Below are 19,201 nucleotides of genomic sequence, written 5' to 3' on the forward strand. Positions count from 1 at the left end.
GCCAAGAGGGGACCTGACCGACTTCTACCTTACTAACAGGGGACTCCAATAGCCTGCAATGGATCTCTCTGTGTGTGTGAAGTGAAGTGAACTGGCAGTGAAGGGTGTCTTCATTGTTTAATATATATATATATAGGTCCCACAAGACCTCAAATATGCATTGTCTTTTTTTTTAAACATGTCAAGATGGGACCTGTGACTCTGAACGATGTTTACCTTACTAAAAGGGGACTCCTATAGCCTGCAATGAAACTGTGTGTGTGTGTGTGAAGTGAACTGAGTTGGCAGTGAAATCTGTCCTCATTGTTTAATATATATATATATATATATATATATATATATATATATATATATATATATATATATATATACACTACGGTCAAAAGTTTTAGAACACACACAATCTTTATTATAATTTTTTTTTCTCATTTTAGAATAATAATAAAGTCATCAAAACTATGGAATAACATAAATGGAACTATGGGAATTATGTTGTGACTAAACAAAATCCAAAATATATCGAAACTGTGTTATATTTTAGCATCTTCAAAGTATTCACCCTTTGCCTGGAATTTGCAGACATGTACAGTTGACATTTTCTCAACTAACTTCTTGTGGTATCACCTTTGGATGCTTTTTAAACAGTATTAAAGGAGTTCCCATCTATGTTGGGCACTTATTGGCTGATTTTCTTTATTATTTGGTCTAAGTCATCAATTTAAAAAACTTTTTTTTTTTTTATTAAATTTGAGTTTTATAATGAAATAAATTAATACGGTGCCACAAATACATTTTTGTCTACAAAACTAATTTCAATCATTTAACAATATGCCTTCAAATCAATATATTTTCAAGATCATAAGAAACATTTCAGTCAAGTGTTCTAAAACTTTTGACCGGTAGTGTGTAGTGTGTGTGTATGTGTGTGTATATATATATATATATATATATATATATATAACAATGAGGACAGACTTCACTGCCAGTTCACTTCACTTCACACACACACAGTTATATATATATATATGTGTGTGTAATGTTCAAACAAGCATCAGAGGTCACAATATGCATAGATAAACATATATGATATATAATTAAAAATGAATAACCAAACTATCAGTTATCAAAAACTGAAACTGGCTACATGCAGTCCAAAACAATTTACTTGCTATTGTTACCACTTTTCTTACTGACTTCTTCTGTTTCTCAGTAGCATTTCCATAGCAACAAATAATCCAGAATATCATAACACTTTCGATGAAAGCACTATAAAACTCCAGAAGCTTTCTGTTGTGGACATCACAGGAAAGTTATTGCTTTAAGAAATGCATTATCTGTTGTGGCTTCATACTTACAGTAGATGATCGGTCCACATATCCCATTTAACTTTATTGTCAAGCACATTAAGATATTTATAATGTGAGTTATAGTATTGGCTGCCTATCAATTAAAACATAATTAATTTCTACTAATTTCTACTCTAATAAAATCAATTGACGTGTCCTTTTTTGTTTCTTTTTTTCTAGGATGTTGTTGTACAGAGATAGTCAGTGTTTGAAATTTTGCTAAATTTAAATACAACCAAACATTTGTCACTCCTTACCATCTATTGCAAAACAAAATGCAAACCTACAGCATGTTGAATGAAATCAAGTAAATGTTTATTCAAGGTCCATACACTCCTAAACTGAAGGTTTCTTACTTGCTCTTGCTGCACTCCTGACAACGGAAATGGTTTTTCACATAATAAACCATTAAGTTTATCACATAGAAAATCCCATAAGCTCACTAAAAGAGCCCCCCCTGCGGTAGTGCAGACTTTCCACCCTCAGTGATGGGTGCCTAAATGTATACCACAACATCAATGATAATATCATTATATATTGCTTTTCAAATAAGTTTCTTTGCTTTATATACAATAATTAAATAAATAAAAGGGTAACACCAAATATATTATATTAAAAGTTACAAAATGCCATTAAATAAAACATCAAATATTGAGTCTTTAAAGCACCTTAAAAAAGACAGTCTCTGTCACTTAAATAGTTGGGACATAGTAGTCAATTATTTCAATGTTATGACACACTGACGCTCCATTTACATGAACTACCAATGTTATGACACACTGACGCTCCATTTACATGAACTACCAATGTTATGACACATCGATACTCCATACGCAAGCTCCCAGTATTGTGACATGAAACATCGATACTCCATACGCAAGCTGATGTAACAGTATTGTTACATCAAACAGCGATACTCAATACGCAAGCTCCCTGTATTTCTACAGGCTCAATACTGTTTACACAAATTTCTCTTGATAGAAGTTATTCGGTTGTGCACAAAGTATTTTACTGCTTTCCAGTCTCTTTCATTATCATTTAAAATCTCTGGTTTTCATTTAAGAATCTTTCACAATCCACTTTTCCAGGGATTTTCATTTCCTTTAGGAAATTCTTGAAATGGTGTTCAATGGTTTTACTCTCCTTCTCTGTCCAGGCCTTTCTGGATTTTCCTGTTAAAATAAACACAATCTCAATAATGTAGATTTTACGAAGCTGAAGAGCACAGTCAATTCTTAAAATATATGTCAATATGTTTCATGTAGATACAATTATTTATGGTAAGTTTAATAACACACCCTTTTTATTTAATGGCAGTGGCGATATACTCAAGTATGGAACTGCCTCTCTTGAGGCTGCAGACTTTATTGAGGTGGCAGCCCTTTTTTCAGAATGATCATTCTCTGGCATCCTTTTTTTAGATTCACTATCCTCTGTATCTGAGCTGCTGGAGTCCCCTTCAACTATAACAAAATGATCATTCACATTTTTATAAAGCGCAGACACTTTGAATTGTTTTACAAACACATATACACAAGTCATTTACTTACAGTTGATGTTTGGTGTTATGTCCTCCAGAGATTTTCCTTTAAATTTGCCTATTCCACTTTGCAGGGCAAAAATAATTCTGCTCACTTTTGCCACTTGCAAGGTTTCTTCAGGCAGTCTGTAAAACTCCCTATGGACTTCAATATTGTGACCCATGAAAGTTGCTAGTTGGTCTAGTTCATGTGTTTGTAGGTTAAGTAGCTGAGAAACTGTGGCTACATGTTTTCTCAACTTTGTAGACGTAATGTTTTCTGGATGTTTAGCCCCACAGCTTTCTGCAAATCGCTTTAAGCAGTCACACCCACGGATGCTCTCCTGTGATTCATAAAAAGGACGAGCAAATATGTAGGGATTGCTAGGGGAAATCCCAACATCTTCTCTAGTTTTAATCAGAAGTTCCACAGATTCTGTGACATTTGCTGGAAATAGTACTGGTACTTTGCAGCCTCGTTTCCCCCGCACCTCTACTCTGGTGAGATTCTTACAGAGTTTCTTCTCAAAAGGTGTCAGACTCTCCATAATTTCATCCTGAATCATTTGTTTATTTCTCTGCAGGTATGTTTTGACTTCCATCCTAGAAACCTCACCTTCTCGACGCCGATTGAATAATATCAGCTGTGCTAGAGTCACCTGAGAGAGATCACTCCATGACCTTTGTGATGTGTGGTCAATGTGTGCTTTTTTGTTGACCTTCTCAAGGCACTTTAGATGATCCTGGAGCTTCTTTATGTCTTCTGCTAAAGGCAGCATTTGTGGACTGTTCCACTTTTTTTGGTATAAGATTTTCAGTGCATTGGATGAAACATGAATTGTCCATTCCAGTTCAATTAATTTACTGAATTGCTCTGCTCTTCCCTTCAAGGCATCATCCTCTTGACGTAAAGCCTCTCCCTGCAAAATATATGACAGTTTCACAAGGGAATGGCGCAGTTTTAGTGCTGTTGAAGGGATTGAGAATCGGTTTGTTGAGTTATCAAATCCAGTCATCTTTTTTACTCCGTCAAGTACTGTGTTGAACTTTCCTGGGTTGATCAAGTCCTTAAAAGTAACAATGTCTTTGTCAATAGTTCTTGTCACTAGAAGAAGTCTGGCAAGTTCTCTCATCTTATTTCTAATGTCTGCCCGGTGCCGTGAAACTTCTCCGTTTTTGAGGAACATTCTTTCACCCAGTGCCAGAATCAACGGGTCAGATTTTACTACTTGAGTAACAGCGTCATATGTCATGTCTCCAATAATTTTTTAAGTCCACTGGAAACTTCAGAGTCCATGGGCAACAGCAGAGAACAACTTGCCTGAACTTTTCGTTTCACTGGCATATTCTCTTTTACTTGTAATTTGCAACGTTTGTGATGTCTCCAGAGATCTGTTTTAACATACATAGCAAAGCAAAACTTGCAAGGCAGATAGTCCATTGCTGTTGATTCATATGTTGCTTGTCTTTTTGGTATGATCTCTCCTTTCCCAGAGGTTAGGACTGAACAGTTATGGTGGTAGTTTCCCATGTTCCTTACTTTGGATAATAAAAGAGCACGCATGGTTGAGCCTCGGATGTGTGCTAGTGCCTTTGCAACTTCAACTTTTTCAGAATGTTTCTGCTGTAGATGTCTTGCAATTTTTGAATAAGGCTTCTCACAGTAAAGACAGTAATTCTTCTTGTCATAGATGCGTTGATGTACACTGTTTGAGGACATTTTCACTTTGATATTATGTTGTTGAGAGCAACAACCATGGGTACTTTCATGTATTTTCATAAGTGGTTTTCCTAGGATGCCCTCTGCTACTTGTCCTTCAGCTTTTCTTGTTTCTTCTTCTGACATTTCCAGGGAAAGGGAAACCTGTTGTTCAGTGTTGTTCTGAAATACAGAAACACACAACTGAAATGTCAGAATGGGTAACTTCGCTCTTCAATGTGAATTTGTAAATAATAACAATGGTATAAATTAAACTTTTCCCCCATATTAATAATAGTCTATGCATTATTCATCACCAGGTCATGTAATAAAACCTCTAATTACCATTTCAAATTCATATAAGTCCTCCTCAGTGTGAGAAGATGAATCCATCACGTCACTACAAACTCTTTCTGGCAAATCACTGTCAGTACTCTCTAGGATGTCCATCTCATCTGATGTTTGGGGACAGCAATCCGCTGTATGGGTTCTGTCCTGTAAAAGAATAACAGTGTATGAATCCATGTAACAAATAAATGTCCATGTTAGTTTTCTATCTATAGGCAGCTGTTTATCTCATAACACTGTGTTTTAGAATCACTGTAGTCTTTTTAGTATTCAACTGTTTGTTTGGTTTTTTTTTATTTAAAATGAAAATGAAAAGTACTTACTTTATTTTCATTCACATTGCTAAAGTTGTTTGTGGTTCCAGTGTAATCAGACTGGTGTTTGAAACCTGTAAATGCACAACAATTGTTAAGTATACCCAATCATTTAAGGATGTTTTTTTTTTTTTAACTACATTCTTGTAAATCTACAATGTTTATTAATGAGGTGAAGAGAAGAGTGTAAGTTTTGGAACATACATGTGAAAGACTGAAGGCATTCCTCAATGGTGGGACGTTCTTCAATCGATTTAGACAGCATTCTGCTAATAATATCTTTTTGTCTTATCCATCTTTCTTCACATTGAAGAGCGAAGTTACCCATTCTGACATTTTGAGATAGTCCAACTGGATCCTTGGAGTAGGGTGTAGTTGTCTGATAGGGGTGTTGCCCGTCCGTCAGGATGTAATGCACCAAGCATCCTGCTACCTACAAAATAAAATATGATTTCAAAAATGATTTCAGTAATTGTCACAACTAAACTGCAGAATGAATAAAGATGATTGAAATAATGAGAAAATGCTGCTGTGCTCAAATGAAGGGTGCTCTGAATATTAGCATTCAGGACAATTGAACATAGAACAAATGTATGCATTTTTGGCAGAACTGATGACTAATATATATATATTTTTTTTTTTGTGATAATTCATAGTGGTCAAACACTAAAATAGTATTATAACTGCATACTTGTAACCTGTTAATCCCTTTGAACCCAAACACAAGAAATGTCATCCCCAAATTAAATAGGGGATGCTCATGAAGTCCATTGTTCATTACGTTTTTGGAATAGAAGCATATTGTAGTCTAATTTTAAAGACACAGTAACACTTTACGGTAAGGGTACATGAATTATCATGAATTCATGTATAAATTAATGCACGAATTATGCATTCATTCATGCATTAATATCTCATGAATCATCAGGAACTAACACAAGTTCAATGTTTTTTTTTCATGACTTCATGGATGAACAACACCTTATTTAAAACATTAACTAAGATGAGCACATCATCATAAATTATGATTTATTACATATGACCATGATGTTTTCTTTTGTTTTTTGTCTAGGTCGGTGACCTTGGATAAAAAACACATTATATTTAATTAAATGTTTTATTTTTATTACATTTTTACTGTCGACGGTGGGTCTCCTTTCCAAGCAATTTACTAGCGTTGCCATACTGAATGCTTCGGTTTCCACCGGAAGAACGTCTATTACTGGTTTGATGTCATGGTGAATTGACGTATAGGGCGTTTATGTATTTTTTAGGTCTATGGCAGGGTTCCTCAAACTCGGTCCTGCAGAGTTTAGCTTCAACCCTGATCAAACACACCTGATTACCGTATTTTTCGGACCATAAGGCGCACCGGGTTAAAAGGCGCAATATCAGTAATCGACTGCTAACTGGTCTATTTTCGTACATTAGGCGCACCGGGTTATAAGGCGCGTTAAATGAAACAAAACTATAATGAGAGTTAGTAGACATGTAGGAGCAACGTTACTTATAGTCAACATAATGTGTTAAAGGGACCATCAAAATAAAGTGAAACCGAACGTTGTTTAGCCAAAAGCTTTCATGATGAACATATAGCAGATTTTTTTTTCCTGACACAAATTAAGAAATTAAATTACTGTCACCATGAGATATTTATAATAAAACAGAGGTAAAAAAGTTAGGCTTGAGTCTTAAACCTTTTAAATAATGTATAGTTTGCCAACAATTACTATTTACTTATTTTTTACATTAAAAAATAAAGTTATTTTTATCTAGTGTAATTAAAGAACACTTCAGTGTGTTGGCATCCTACCACAAATTAACAGGTTTTAACATGATCTTTTCAACCCTTACCTGGATATCTGATTCTTTCTTGTACTTGTATTGCATGCCTCCAACATCTTCATAACTTGACCAAGAAAAGATCCAGCCATTTGAGAGAGCAGTGTGGTTTGTGCCAGATCCAGTTTTCTGCTTGCTCCAAAGTCTGCGATGTACAGTTTATTGTTGATATCTGTAGAAAAGTAAAAATGCTCATAACAAAATTAACACTTAAACAATTGACATCCACATTATCATATGCTCATGCATTTTAAATATAAATTTCTGCTTATTTTACAGGATAATTATAGCTATGGCTAATCCAGAGACTGCTCTTACCAAACAAAATATTTTCAGGCTTCAGGTCTCTGTGCAAAATTCCATATGAATGCAGTTCCTGAAGTCCTTGCAGCAACTCCTGGCAGATCTCTAGTCTTCGATTCTCTATCAGGCTTTTTCTTTCTGGAAAATCCTTGTTTTCAATCAGCTCCATCAGACTATATTCACAAAGAGGTGAGACAAAATAGGCAAAGTAAGAGTCTTCCAACACTGAAATGGTTTGCAGAAGGTGCTCTGTTTGTAATTTTTTTGAACTCAGGAAATTAGCCATTTCCATTTCAGTTTTGGAAACATGTTTGGCAACTCGTTTCACTGCAACTTTGCAGTTGTTGAAGACTCCTGGGAAAATCTCAGCAGCATTGCATTGCATTAATTTAGTTAAAATTAACCTATAATGAACTGCACTTTTACAGCATTTATTAATCTTAGGTAATGTTAATTTCAACACTTAGTAATGCATTATTAAAATCAAAAGTTTTATTTGTTAACATTAGTTAATGCATTGTAAATTTACATGAACAATGAATGAACAGCTGTATTTTTATTAACTAACATTAATAAAGATGAAAAAATATTGTAACAACTGTATTGCTTTTAGTTCATGTTAATTAATACATTAACTTATGTTAACAAACGAGACCTTATTGTATTATGTGTTACCTCAATCATTCTCTTTTTAAAGGTAAAAATTGTACAGCAGTATTGTTGAGGATAAGAGGATTCGGTAACACTTAACAATTAGGTTACATTAGTTAACTACATTTGTTAACATAAACCAATAATGAACTGCACTCATACAGCAATTATTCTTCAAAAATTAAGTTTGTTAATGTGATTTTCAGCATATACTAGTACATCAAAAGTTGTATTTGTTAACATTGGTTAATGCACTGTGAACTATGAACAAACAATGAACAGCTGTATTTTAACTAATGTTGACAAAGATGAACAAATACTGTAACAAATGTATTGCTCATAGTACTAATGTTTACCAATGAACCTTATTGTTAAGTGTTACAAAGTTTTCCTCACCACTTGATAAAATAATGAAAATAAGACACAAATATATAGAAATAGAAGTAGAAATACCTGTCTCCATGGGCAGTTAGGATCTCCGTAGTCATAGATAATTTCTTCTCCTGCGTTGATTTTTGTTAACGCAAATGCACACAGATGTGGTCTTTTCTTTTCATCCATTATCTTTTGGTCACAAAAGCACACAAACACACAATTGAAAACCACAACATCAACAAAAACATCATTTGAATAGTCGCATAGTTTGTAATAATGTCAAATAATGCTACAATCACTATGAAGCTGTATTACATGTGTAATTAAAACAAAGAATTAGAATACATTAAAGACACACTTACTATTTTAATTTTGCTGTTTGGCTTGATGTGATCATCATTTATAAATCTTCCAAGCCTTTCTGTATCTTTACTGCCATCAACACTGTGTGGTGAAATATTTTAAAAACACTTTTGAAATGTCATAATGTCATTATATGTCATTAGAACATTCATTAATTTGATCTTACCAGTAAGATCGTCCCAGAAAGGAGTAGAAATACAAAAATAATACTGCATCTTCAGCGGAGTAGTCTTTGGACAGGGTCTCTCCTTCAGATCCAGTGATGTGTCTTCCAACATACTCCAGCAGGAACTCTCCTGGCTCAATGGTTTTTGTGGCAATTACTCCAAAACCTAATGAATAGAGTATAAATAAGAGTAAATTAATAGTAGTATAATAAGACAAAAGATTCATAAAGTTGATTAGGTTGTCTACATTTTGTTAAATGGTAGCCTTGCTTCTAAAACAACTACAGTATCTAAATCTTTATAAAAGTGCAAAACTACAAAACTCACATGTATCATGGCACTAAATATTCATAATTTCCATTGTTAAACAGGCCCCTCACATCCTAACAAACAAGTTACATAAAAATAATATCAAGACCACTCACACATCTACATCTACAGTTTAATTCAGAGACATCTGCAGCTTATCTAACATAAATACTGGCAGAAAAACAGATGTAATCCACCTTTTACTGATGAAGGGTCAAAGCAATCATGTTTTTTTTCTCTTGTGTTTTGTTTTAACTGCCTGCTCTTTCTAGCTTCATATTTTAAACCCAAACCCTTAGACATTAATTAGTGACCAAACTTAGCTTTTAATTAATGCTTTTTTGCAAAGTAATACAGTATTGATTTATAATTGTATGTAATAACTTACCTTTCTCTTCACTCATGAATTTTTTCTCAAATGTGTCTTTATCTTTCCCAGAAGCAATGAAGTACAAAGCTTCCTTTTCAGGAAAAACTCTTCTGGGTCTCATTTTCCTGTGAAATATTTATGAATATTTTATCTAGGATCTACTGCATATGCCAATAAAAATTAATTAAAAAAACTCTTTAGAATTTCATAGACAGTAAATTGTTGAAAAGATAACAACTTGGGTGACAATATAAAAAGATTAAATGAAGTATTTAAAAAAAAAAAACATTTTACAAACAAACTGAATATCAATAATACTAATCTACATGCACATTTACATTGTCAGAGGATATAAATACATTTTATAATGTTAGCATTTAAAAATTAGGCTATCATAAAATGAAGTTAGAATGTGCAACTTACCTATTACTTCGGAAATAAACAAGTGAGATGAGAAATGGCTCAGTGCGCTTTTTCCCAGTATCTTTTAGGTAGATACAGTCTTTAAACCTTAACAGAAAGATAACTCTCCAATGTAGGACACAATCTCGTAGAAGCTTTTTGTCTTCCAAAGTTGTGGTCTTCCAAATGGCAAAAAATGAAGAGTTAGTTAAGAACCCAGAACAGACAGATATACATGCTGGTCTGAGCAGTGATTGGACCTCGGATAAGCCACAGTTAGGCATCATTACTATTGGTTTTGTTATGCAAATTTCCCTGTGAATTAAAAAACAATCTGCACATTTAATGTAAATCAAATGATGTTATAGGGACGTATTGCATATTACCATGGGCATTCATATTAATGTTGGTTTAACTTAACCTTTATACCACATCTGAAAAGAAAGCTGGTACCACTTACTTAATGGTACCTCATGTTGAATCACTCAAAAAGTGCATGCAGAGTGCTGCCTCAATTGTTTTACATAGATAGGATGACTTATTTTTAGGTCTAAGGTAAAACTTTCACAGTCCGGCCTATGTTTCTGTTACATGTTGTCCTTTTAAGCCCTTCTCCATAGAAATGCAAATTGGGGGTGAGGAGTGCACTGTAATCCCAAACAGTTGTACTAGCTCATAACTAATAAGGTCATAACAGTCAAATGTCGTTATGCAGTTGACCAAACTATAAAGTATTTAGCTCTGTTGAGATTTATGCCACTTTAATTGAATAGGGCTCAATATTTTATAGCTAATTTGTGTGGAACACTCAAAACGTTTAGGAACCATACAGTAGTGTCATGACGTTATCGACGTCATGGCGTTCTGGTGGGTGGGTCTTATCTCTCCCTCAGGAAAGCTGAGTCAGCCATCTTGAATTTGCCTTGATGCGGAGAAGTTTTGGCCAGCCCCACAGTTTAATTTATTTTTATTTGTTTGCATCAATGCGACTTTTATCCCTCGCTTCAAACCACCACCTCAGTTTTTTCATTAGTATTATTGCCCTCCTTTTTTAAGCTGCCGTCTTATTATCAGCCCTGATTTGGTAAGTAACGCTAACTTTTTTGTTGTTGTTGTGTTTTAAATTGAATTTCAATAAATAGTCTTAAATTTGGAACTGGGAATATATTTGTACAATGTGCACAGTGAATATTTGTTGTAAATAGTTTACAAATCCAAGTAATTGTAACTTTAGAAGTTGCTGAATCTTACAACAGTGTAAAGTTATCAGCGGGTTTCCTGGAAGAACTACATTTCCCATAATGCATGTTTTCCCGGGACACTGACGAAAGGCATAACGTTAACTTATCCCTGCTTCCCGATTTCTGCCGGTTCGGTTGTTGTTTTCGCTGTTCGCTGGTAATGCACGTGCGTACTGTGAGTAACGTTATACTTATTTCAATAAGTGTCCGCGTTACACAGTCAATATTTTAGGTGGTCAAGCTGTGTGTATTTGTGTGCTAGCGTGAATCGAACAATGCTAAACAACATAAAGTGAGTGTGTTATCATGATGCTAACAAGGTCTGTGTTTGTACTGTATTTCTTTGTAGGCTCAAGTGTGTGGTTGTAAGATCATCTAGAAATCATTTTAGGAGTTCAGGTAGGATGTATTATGAAATAGTGTTATTAACAATTGGTTTTATTTTATGTGTTTCCACAGTCATTCTTTTGCCATTTCTTTAAATGTTTTTATCTCAGCTGTGGGGTCCACAGTTGATCACTTGAACCCTTTATTAATACTTTGTTAAAAACAAAAACATCAACGGAAATAGCATATATAAAAGCACACAACTTTGATGCTTTGCTTGTTAATAACTAACTTGCTCATCTTTTAACATTTTCATTTTACTATAATTAGTGTACAGTGAATGTTTTTGATAGATTTGGAATCATTATGTATTATTTTAAAAATGTTTTTGAACATTAACTAATCTTTGTAGCATGTGTACAGATATTGGACTTCAAAGAATGCTACAGAGAGTCAGCTTTTCACCATCTGACAGTTGCCAATAGGTGAGTTTTGTAAATTGTGTACTAATATGAATTAAAAAAAAAACTAAAGATTTTCGCCCTGAATTATTCACAATGTTTTGATTTTTTTTTGCAGCAGCAGAACAGACTTAATCAAATTACTGATGTGTTGTCAACTGGTTGGCATGATCGTTTTCCCCCTCATTCAAAATTTTACACACATTTTGACTTTTTAAAAAATAATCAATTTTTGAATAGCCTAAAGTGCAAAACAGTGCTAAAATGGTTTAGACTTTAAATTGAAAATATTTAAATTGGAGTTGGCCCAATGGAGTGGAAGTGCAAGTTGTGTTCTGCAACTTCAAATACCCGGGGACAATTATTTTGGCACTGTACTGTACTGCATAGCCAATATTCAAGAGTGTCCCCCCTGCCATGTCTCCATGACAGTTGCATTTGTACTTTTCCATCATTCGAAGCGATGAAAGCTCATCTGTCAAGATCTCATAATGATTCTTGTGGAGTAGATGCAACTGAAGGAACATGTGGTTTTTTTACATGTCCTCTGTGTAACTTCAAGCAGCCCTTTACTGAGATAATTCTATTTGGTCATTTGAGAAGTCATTTACGAAGTCATGAGATGGTAGCATGCCCATTCAAGAACTGTAATTACAGAACAAATAGCTACTCAGCGTTTAATGCACACAAAAGTAGAAAACATGGTGGTGATTCAGACTTTGGTGAATGTGTTGTATTGGCAGACAATGATAGTGCCCCAGTTGTAGTTGCAGCAGAGGGTCTTGGGGGAACCTGCTGAAAGTCACAGTGCAGGGTCTGCGGACACATTTGATCTCGATGAGGTAAACAGTCAGTGTGACACAGACACTTTAAGAGCCCAGTTGAACCATAACTTGGCATCATTATTCCTAAAGATGCAATCTATTCTTCACGTATCTGACATGGCATCTCAGGAAATAGTGGAACATTTGACTCAGATATTTTCCTTGTCCCAACCGATACTCAAACATGACATAAGAGAGGTCTTACAGAGTCATGACATCACTGTCAGTGAAACACTTTTAAATGAGGTTGTCAGTACTGTTATGGACAGTAATGTTATTGTCAGTGCTACAGCTAAGGGGAAGCAGTTATCCTCAACCAAGAGAAGGAAAACCTTTATCGAAAATAATTTCCCGGTGGTAAAGCCTGTACAGTATCTGCTACAGCCAGGACACACAGCAGTGCATGTTCCTATTCTTGAGATGATACAAAAAATCTTCAATCATACAGATGTTCTGGACAAAATTAAAGAAACAAAAGTGGCACAAAACAGTCATTATATAAGCCACCAAGATGGTTTGTACTTCAAAGAGAACACATTCTTGTCTTCAAATGAGTTAAAGATAACACTCATTTTATACATTGATGATTTGGAAATAGCCAATCCACTTGGCACATCACACAAAATACACAAAATCTGTTCAGTATACTGGACGCTTGCTGATCTTCCCAGTAAATACCGATCAGCCCTTCATGTTATTCAGCTTGGAGCTTTATGTAAAGTGGCTGACATACAGACATTTGGCTATGAAAAAGCACTTGGTCCTTTGTTGAGAGACCTCCGTACCCTTGAACAAGATGGGGTATTCATTGAGTCTATTGGTAAGGTAGTTCAAGGAACAGTCATGTGTGTGGTGTCTGACAATCTTGCAGCCCATGATTTGGCAGGCTTTTCAAAGTCTTTTAGAGCAGAATATTTTTGCAGGTTCTGCACAGCGACACAAGCTAAACTTCAGACTCATGAAGTTGCAAGTGGCGAGTTCAGTCTTAGGACAAAAGACAGCCATAATAGTGATGTGCATGCTATAATGCATGGGGATAGTCAGAGTCAGAATGGTGTTCAGGCAGATTGTGTCCTGAGCCAGCATCTAGAGCATTTTCATACCGTCACTGGCTTTCCACCTGATGCCCTCCACGACCTTTTTGAAGGCATTGTGCCCGTAGAGCTCGCCCTGTGTATCGGAGAGATGATCCGGCACAAATACTTCACATTTGAATATTTGAACGAGAGAATTCTATCTTTTCCATACCAGCACACAGACAAGCTTGACAAACCTCATAAAATACCACAGACCTTCGCTGTAAAGAAAAGCATTGGTGGTAATGGCCATGAAAATGCCACATTGCTTAGACTGCTCCCTTTGATTATTGGGAATGCAGTTCCTGAAGAGGATGAAGCATGGACTGTGCTAATGGACTTAAAAGAGGTAGTAGAATTATCACTGTGCTCAGAATTCACAGAGAAGTCCATCCAATATTTACAGTCCAAGCTACAGGATCATAGAGAGATGCTGAAAGAAGCCTTTCCAGATTTCAAACTCCGTCCTAAGCATCACTACATTGAACACTATCCCGACCTTGTACGCCGTTTTGGGCCCCTTGTAAACTTGTGGACAATGAGGTTTGAGGGTAAACACCGTTTTTTCAAGAGAGTTGTACACGACACACAAAACTTTAAAAATGTGTTAAAAACACTTGCAGACAGGCATCAATACATGGTAGCATACCATCTCAGTGCCTCAGGATTCTTCAAACCTCACCAGCAGACATCAGATGTCTCTTCTGTACTGGTATCAATGCTTCCAAATGTTGCCAAGACATACATTGAACAAATAACAGCAAGCAATGTTATTTACAGCACATCAAAGATCTGCATTGATGGAACTGATTATGATGTAGGAATGTTTTTGTCTGTGGGACAAGAGGGAGGACTGCCTAATTACTGTAGAATTGAACAGGTTCTCCTGGTTAACAGTAGTGTTGTCTTTCTTTGCCAAGAACACACATCACACTACATTGAACACCTTAGATCTTACGAACTTTTCCCAAACAATTTGGCTGTTCACACCCCATCAGAGCTAAATGACAAAACACCTCTCTGCGCTTACAGCATAGATAGAAGATTGTTCGTGACACCCAAACGTTTCATATTATTACACTGAGGATTTGTTGAAGCAGGTAAACAGATGACTGCAACATTCTCTTGTAGCTGTTCCACAAGCTGTGTTCTTTTTGTCTTTTAGGAACCAAAAGATGGCTGCTGCCCAGAAGCATGTGCTGCGTGTGTATGTTGCACAAGACACCGCCCTGAAACTTACTCTACTTGAGCGACCAAAGTCAGTGGAAGAGCTGAAAGAAATAATGCAAGAGAGGTTCAAGCCGAGACTGGATGGGGACTTTAGCCTACACTATGAGGATCCGGACTTTGATGGTGATCTTTGTCTTCTTTTGGACATCCAGGAGTTACCAGAGAAGGGTACATTGAGAGTTGTTAGACCTGAAGGTGACACCTCATCTACTGCATCTTCTGACACAGACATACTCCCACATGTACCTGCGTTACAGCGCCAGAAGAGTTGGCCTGATCTCTTTGTTGTTCCTGGTTTTGGTTATGAAATGGATCTTATACTAGAAGAAGGAAATCGTGTTTATGAGGAATCAGCAAAATTGCTGAAGTTAAACAGGTCACAGAAGAGTGACATCCTTAAAAAATGGCAGAAACGATCTTCAGTTTTAAACCATACCCACATGACAAGGAATTGGCAATGGCTGCTCAAGCTTTGATTACAGCTCATCCATGTCTCAGAATGACGGCTGGTGAAGACGGGGAGTTGGGATGGAAACGTCACATAGGGTACAAGGTTGCATCTTACCGTAACAATCTGGCCAAAGCAGGGGTTGCAGAAGTAGCCATCAACACAGGGAGGCGGAGCCAAAACAACCCCGACAATGATCATCCCCATCGAAACATAAAGAAAGCTCGAAAAGCTGAGGTCAACTACATCATCAACTTACCGAAGGATCAAACCCCAGCCACTCTGGAAACAATGAGAGAAGAAATCATACATGAAGTCGAAAAGACTGAGAGAAACCAATTAGTCATAGGCAAGCTCATGAACACAACCTATGCCCTTCGTCGCCAAGAAATCGTTGCAGCTGTTGTAGCTCCACGGGTGAGAGACGTCATGGACAGATGGCCAGCCCTACTTATGGAGTCACAGGTAAAAAAATAAAATATTATTTTATTATTTTACTGTTCTCCCTGTTGAGAGCAATTAATCAACATGACTCTTTAGTATGCCCATTTTGAACATGATTGATTTTTCATATATTCAAATGACTGTTTTAAAAATCTAAGTTATCAAAAAATTCACCAAATGGCAGATGTAAAAGTAGACAACACATCATGCTGTGACACATTTTTGCCATTCACAGTAATCAAAGTATACAGAGATTTATTTTAATTTCCTTTAGATAACGTTTTACAGCCTGTTTTAAATTAAAGAATGACAATTAACTTTCTATTTTGAACTTGGTTCTGACTCATCCCTAGTAGAATTGCCCTTGGTTTTGCTACCTGGCAACTGAAAACTTCTTAAAATGTTCACAATTCTGTTCCTAATTCATCTTTGTATATTTCTGTGTAATTCTGTCCATGTACAGGTGTTTGCAGAGTTCCACCGAATCAACAATGTTAACCTGCGCAATCAATTCTACAAGGAGCTGGACAGACACACGCCTAAACTCATCACCTTGTTCAGAGACAAGGCCACCAAGACTGGCAAGACAGCGGAGGAGCTAGCCAAGCTCATGAGGATTTATGATCTTCAGGTAAATTTTAAACTTTACATGATCCAGAAACAGATTATTAACAGATTATATTCAGACAACTATAAGAAACCATAGTGTGAATTGCCTGGACTGTGCCCTGAGGTTAAGTGATTATTCCATGAACACAATATTGTCATCTCATCAGAGATAGACATCTTGACAAGATGTATTCTATCAGAAAGAGGTACCTTTAAAAGATACTTTATCAGCTTCAATTTGAAGAAGTCCAAATAACTACTGTTTTCGTGAAATTTTATTTACAATTTTACATTTTTTCCTTTGTGTGTTATTAAAGTATTTACAATAGAAAGTTATTAATTTGAAAAATGTTTTACTGAAGAAATGGTGACCCAAAATACTGAATCTACCATCTATAGCAATGACCACCATCAGAATATGGAGCTATTTAACACTTTGATTTGTGTAATTACTGTTGTAATGGATATTTTTTGTCCATCTAGGAACAACGTGATGTAAATATGAGACGGGCCCTCGTCCTTCGTGCACTTCCTGTGTACCTGCGTGAAGATGCCTCCAAGTTCTTCAGGACCTGTAATGTAAGTGTACTGGCCTCACTATCAATCCCTTTGCCTAGCTATTCAGTCAGCTTAAACATATAACATCACTCAAAGAACTCTAGGAGAACCAGGGGGGTATTTCAGAAAGCAGGTTATGTGAAAACTCAGAGTGAACCCTGAGATGAGGGAAACTCTTGAGTTATCCATTCCAGAGGGTAATTCCAGAAAGGAGGTTCAACAAACTCTAAGCCTAACCCTGAACTCTGAGTTGACTTACCCTGAGTTTTCAGTTCCAGAATAGCAAATCTGAGTTAGGTAATTCGACTCTGAGTATCTTAACTCTGAGTTGAGCTTGTGCCTGACGAGTAGTATAAAGCCATCAATGGAGCTCTGATACTGTGATTCTCCATGGCAAACAGGATGCAGAGAGGTAACTTAAACTCTGGGTCTGTTACTGTGGTAACTTACTCTGTGAACCAAACCTGCCAGTGAGCTGGTTAACCTGAAGAAACCCTGAGTCTGGCCGGAGCTGTCTGACAGCGGCTGTCCTTTCCTTCTCAGTCCGATCATGTTAAAGCAGAAATAATTCACATAGTTTTACACCAGGAAGAGAATTTTGATTCATTTAGATGAGCTCTCACTCCTGACAAGGACTGAACCGAACAGTAGACCGCTTCTCATCAGTCCGTAATTTATATACTCGGCCGCATGGCGAATATCAGACTACACGTCATCGCTGACGTGCTCTCAGATCAGAACAATCGTCTTTGTTTTAGCTTTTTTTTATCACTTTGCAGGTTTAATCAATCGCCTTCCATCAGCCAGAAAAAGATAATTAACTAATAATACTATAATAATAATATTTAGAGTCGAATTACCTAACTCAGATCAGCTGTTCTGGAACTGAAAACTCAGGGTAAGTCAACTCAGAGTTCAGGGTTAGGCTTAGAGTTTGTTGAACCTCCTTCCTGGAATAGCCCCCAGGACCTGTTTATGAAGTTTACTTGAGTTGTTATTCTGCAAACTGACATGTAGAAATTACATAAATGAAAAGGTAAGTAATAAAGCATTCCACTAAACAAAAAGTATGCTAACAGATAGGTGTGAAACTAACATAAGATATAAGCAAGAAAATAGTTTAAACATGTAGCTTAGTTGCAGTCTAAGTGCCAGTAATGTTTAGAGATCATTAGCATGATTTGTATCCTTGAGGGGCTGAACTCATTATTATTTGTGTTTTATAGTCAGCAGATGGTCCAGAACTCACTGACACTCCAGTGGCTCTCCTGACAGTCGTCACGGATAACACTACTGATGCGGCCCTCTTCAGCCCTGAGAGCATCTGTATTGTCGTGGAGGATGAAATGCTTGTGAGTGGTCCCACAAATCTGGCTGACTCATTTCTCCTGCTCTTTGGGTACGTCTATGCACTAGACCTACAGTACCCAAAGAATCTCGAGCTTACCTTTACATTTATACAAAAAGTTGTAATGTGTCTTGAGGACAACAAACCACTGAAAGGGCGTCTACTGACGCTGAAGAATGATTTGTTCAATGAGTGAATCACTCAGAATGGACTATTTGTTGAGCTGAGTATTGAGGAAGTTTTTTGTTGTTTTTCTCCTCTTTACAAATGTAATCATTTGCCTGTTCTACCTCACATTTAAGATGACACTGTTTGCCTTTTCTACCTCAGATTTAAGATGAGACTGTTTGCCTCTTCTACCTCAGATTTAATTAATTGATTGTTAAAAGATAAATATCACAACATTGACGCATTGCCCAGCCCAAGTTTTTGCACTTAATAACGCACATAATAACTTGTGGGAAACGACTGTTTCATGCACTATACATGTTTAATGTTCTGTTGGCTAATGCCTACCTTGATGTTGTCAGTTGAATGGCAACAGTTGAACTTCATTTGAATTTTAAAATAAAACAAAGTGAGTTGCAGCCTTCAAGGTACAGTAAGTGCCTAAATGTTTTTAAACAG

At 36.2% G+C, this 19,201-nt stretch overlaps 4 protein-coding genes and 1 long non-coding RNA gene across 5 annotated transcripts; 2 read left to right on the top strand and 3 right to left on the bottom strand.

The window, feature by feature from the left end:
* Nucleotides 1-1,675: 1,675 nt before the first annotated feature.
* LOC127628031 (uncharacterized) lies at nt 1,676-4,111 on the bottom strand. The gene is made up of 3 exons (XM_052104687.1): nt 2,897-4,111; nt 2,645-2,809; nt 1,676-2,518 (listed from the first exon to the last, which is right to left on the bottom strand). The coding sequence occupies exons 1-3, from the start codon at nt 4,050-4,052 to the stop codon at nt 2,385-2,387; spliced, it is 1,455 nt and encodes a 484-aa protein (XP_051960647.1). The 5' UTR covers nt 4,053-4,111; the 3' UTR covers nt 1,676-2,384.
* A 3-nt stretch (nt 4,112-4,114) lies between these two features.
* LOC127627582 (uncharacterized) lies at nt 4,115-7,180 on the bottom strand. The gene is made up of 5 exons (XM_052104021.1): nt 7,081-7,180; nt 5,431-5,659; nt 5,236-5,300; nt 4,910-5,059; nt 4,115-4,747 (listed from the first exon to the last, which is right to left on the bottom strand). Exons 1-5 carry the CDS (start codon nt 7,114-7,116, stop codon nt 4,115-4,117), a joined length of 1,113 nt encoding a protein of 370 aa, XP_051959981.1. The 5' UTR covers nt 7,117-7,180.
* LOC127628036 (N-lysine methyltransferase KMT5A-A-like) lies at nt 7,174-10,664 on the bottom strand. The gene is made up of 7 exons (XM_052104692.1): nt 10,030-10,664; nt 9,625-9,731; nt 8,927-9,092; nt 8,760-8,841; nt 8,476-8,586; nt 7,387-7,544; nt 7,174-7,240 (listed from the first exon to the last, which is right to left on the bottom strand). The coding sequence occupies exons 1-6, from the start codon at nt 10,293-10,295 to the stop codon at nt 7,527-7,529; spliced, it is 750 nt and encodes a 249-aa protein (XP_051960652.1). The 5' UTR covers nt 10,296-10,664; the 3' UTR covers nt 7,174-7,240; nt 7,387-7,526.
* Nucleotides 10,665-11,334: 670 nt separating this feature from the next.
* On the top strand, nt 11,335-15,427 carry LOC127628039 (uncharacterized). Its single transcript, XR_007968603.1, has 4 exons — nt 11,335-11,424; nt 11,599-11,648; nt 12,000-12,061; nt 15,103-15,427. It is a non-coding gene; the product is annotated as an uncharacterized LOC127628039 (long non-coding RNA).
* A 239-nt stretch (nt 15,428-15,666) lies between these two features.
* On the top strand, nt 15,667-18,808 carry LOC127627583 (uncharacterized). Its single transcript, XM_052104022.1, has 4 exons — nt 15,667-16,080; nt 16,523-16,690; nt 17,152-17,247; nt 18,453-18,808. The coding sequence occupies exons 1-4, from the start codon at nt 15,667-15,669 to the stop codon at nt 18,768-18,770; spliced, it is 996 nt and encodes a 331-aa protein (XP_051959982.1). The 3' UTR covers nt 18,771-18,808.
* Nucleotides 18,809-19,201: the final 393 nt, after the last annotated feature.

The sequence above is a fragment of the Xyrauchen texanus genome, chromosome 34 (genome assembly GCF_025860055.1).
Source record: "Xyrauchen texanus isolate HMW12.3.18 chromosome 34, RBS_HiC_50CHRs, whole genome shotgun sequence".
Classification (NCBI taxonomy): domain Eukaryota; kingdom Metazoa; phylum Chordata; class Actinopteri; order Cypriniformes; family Catostomidae; genus Xyrauchen; species Xyrauchen texanus.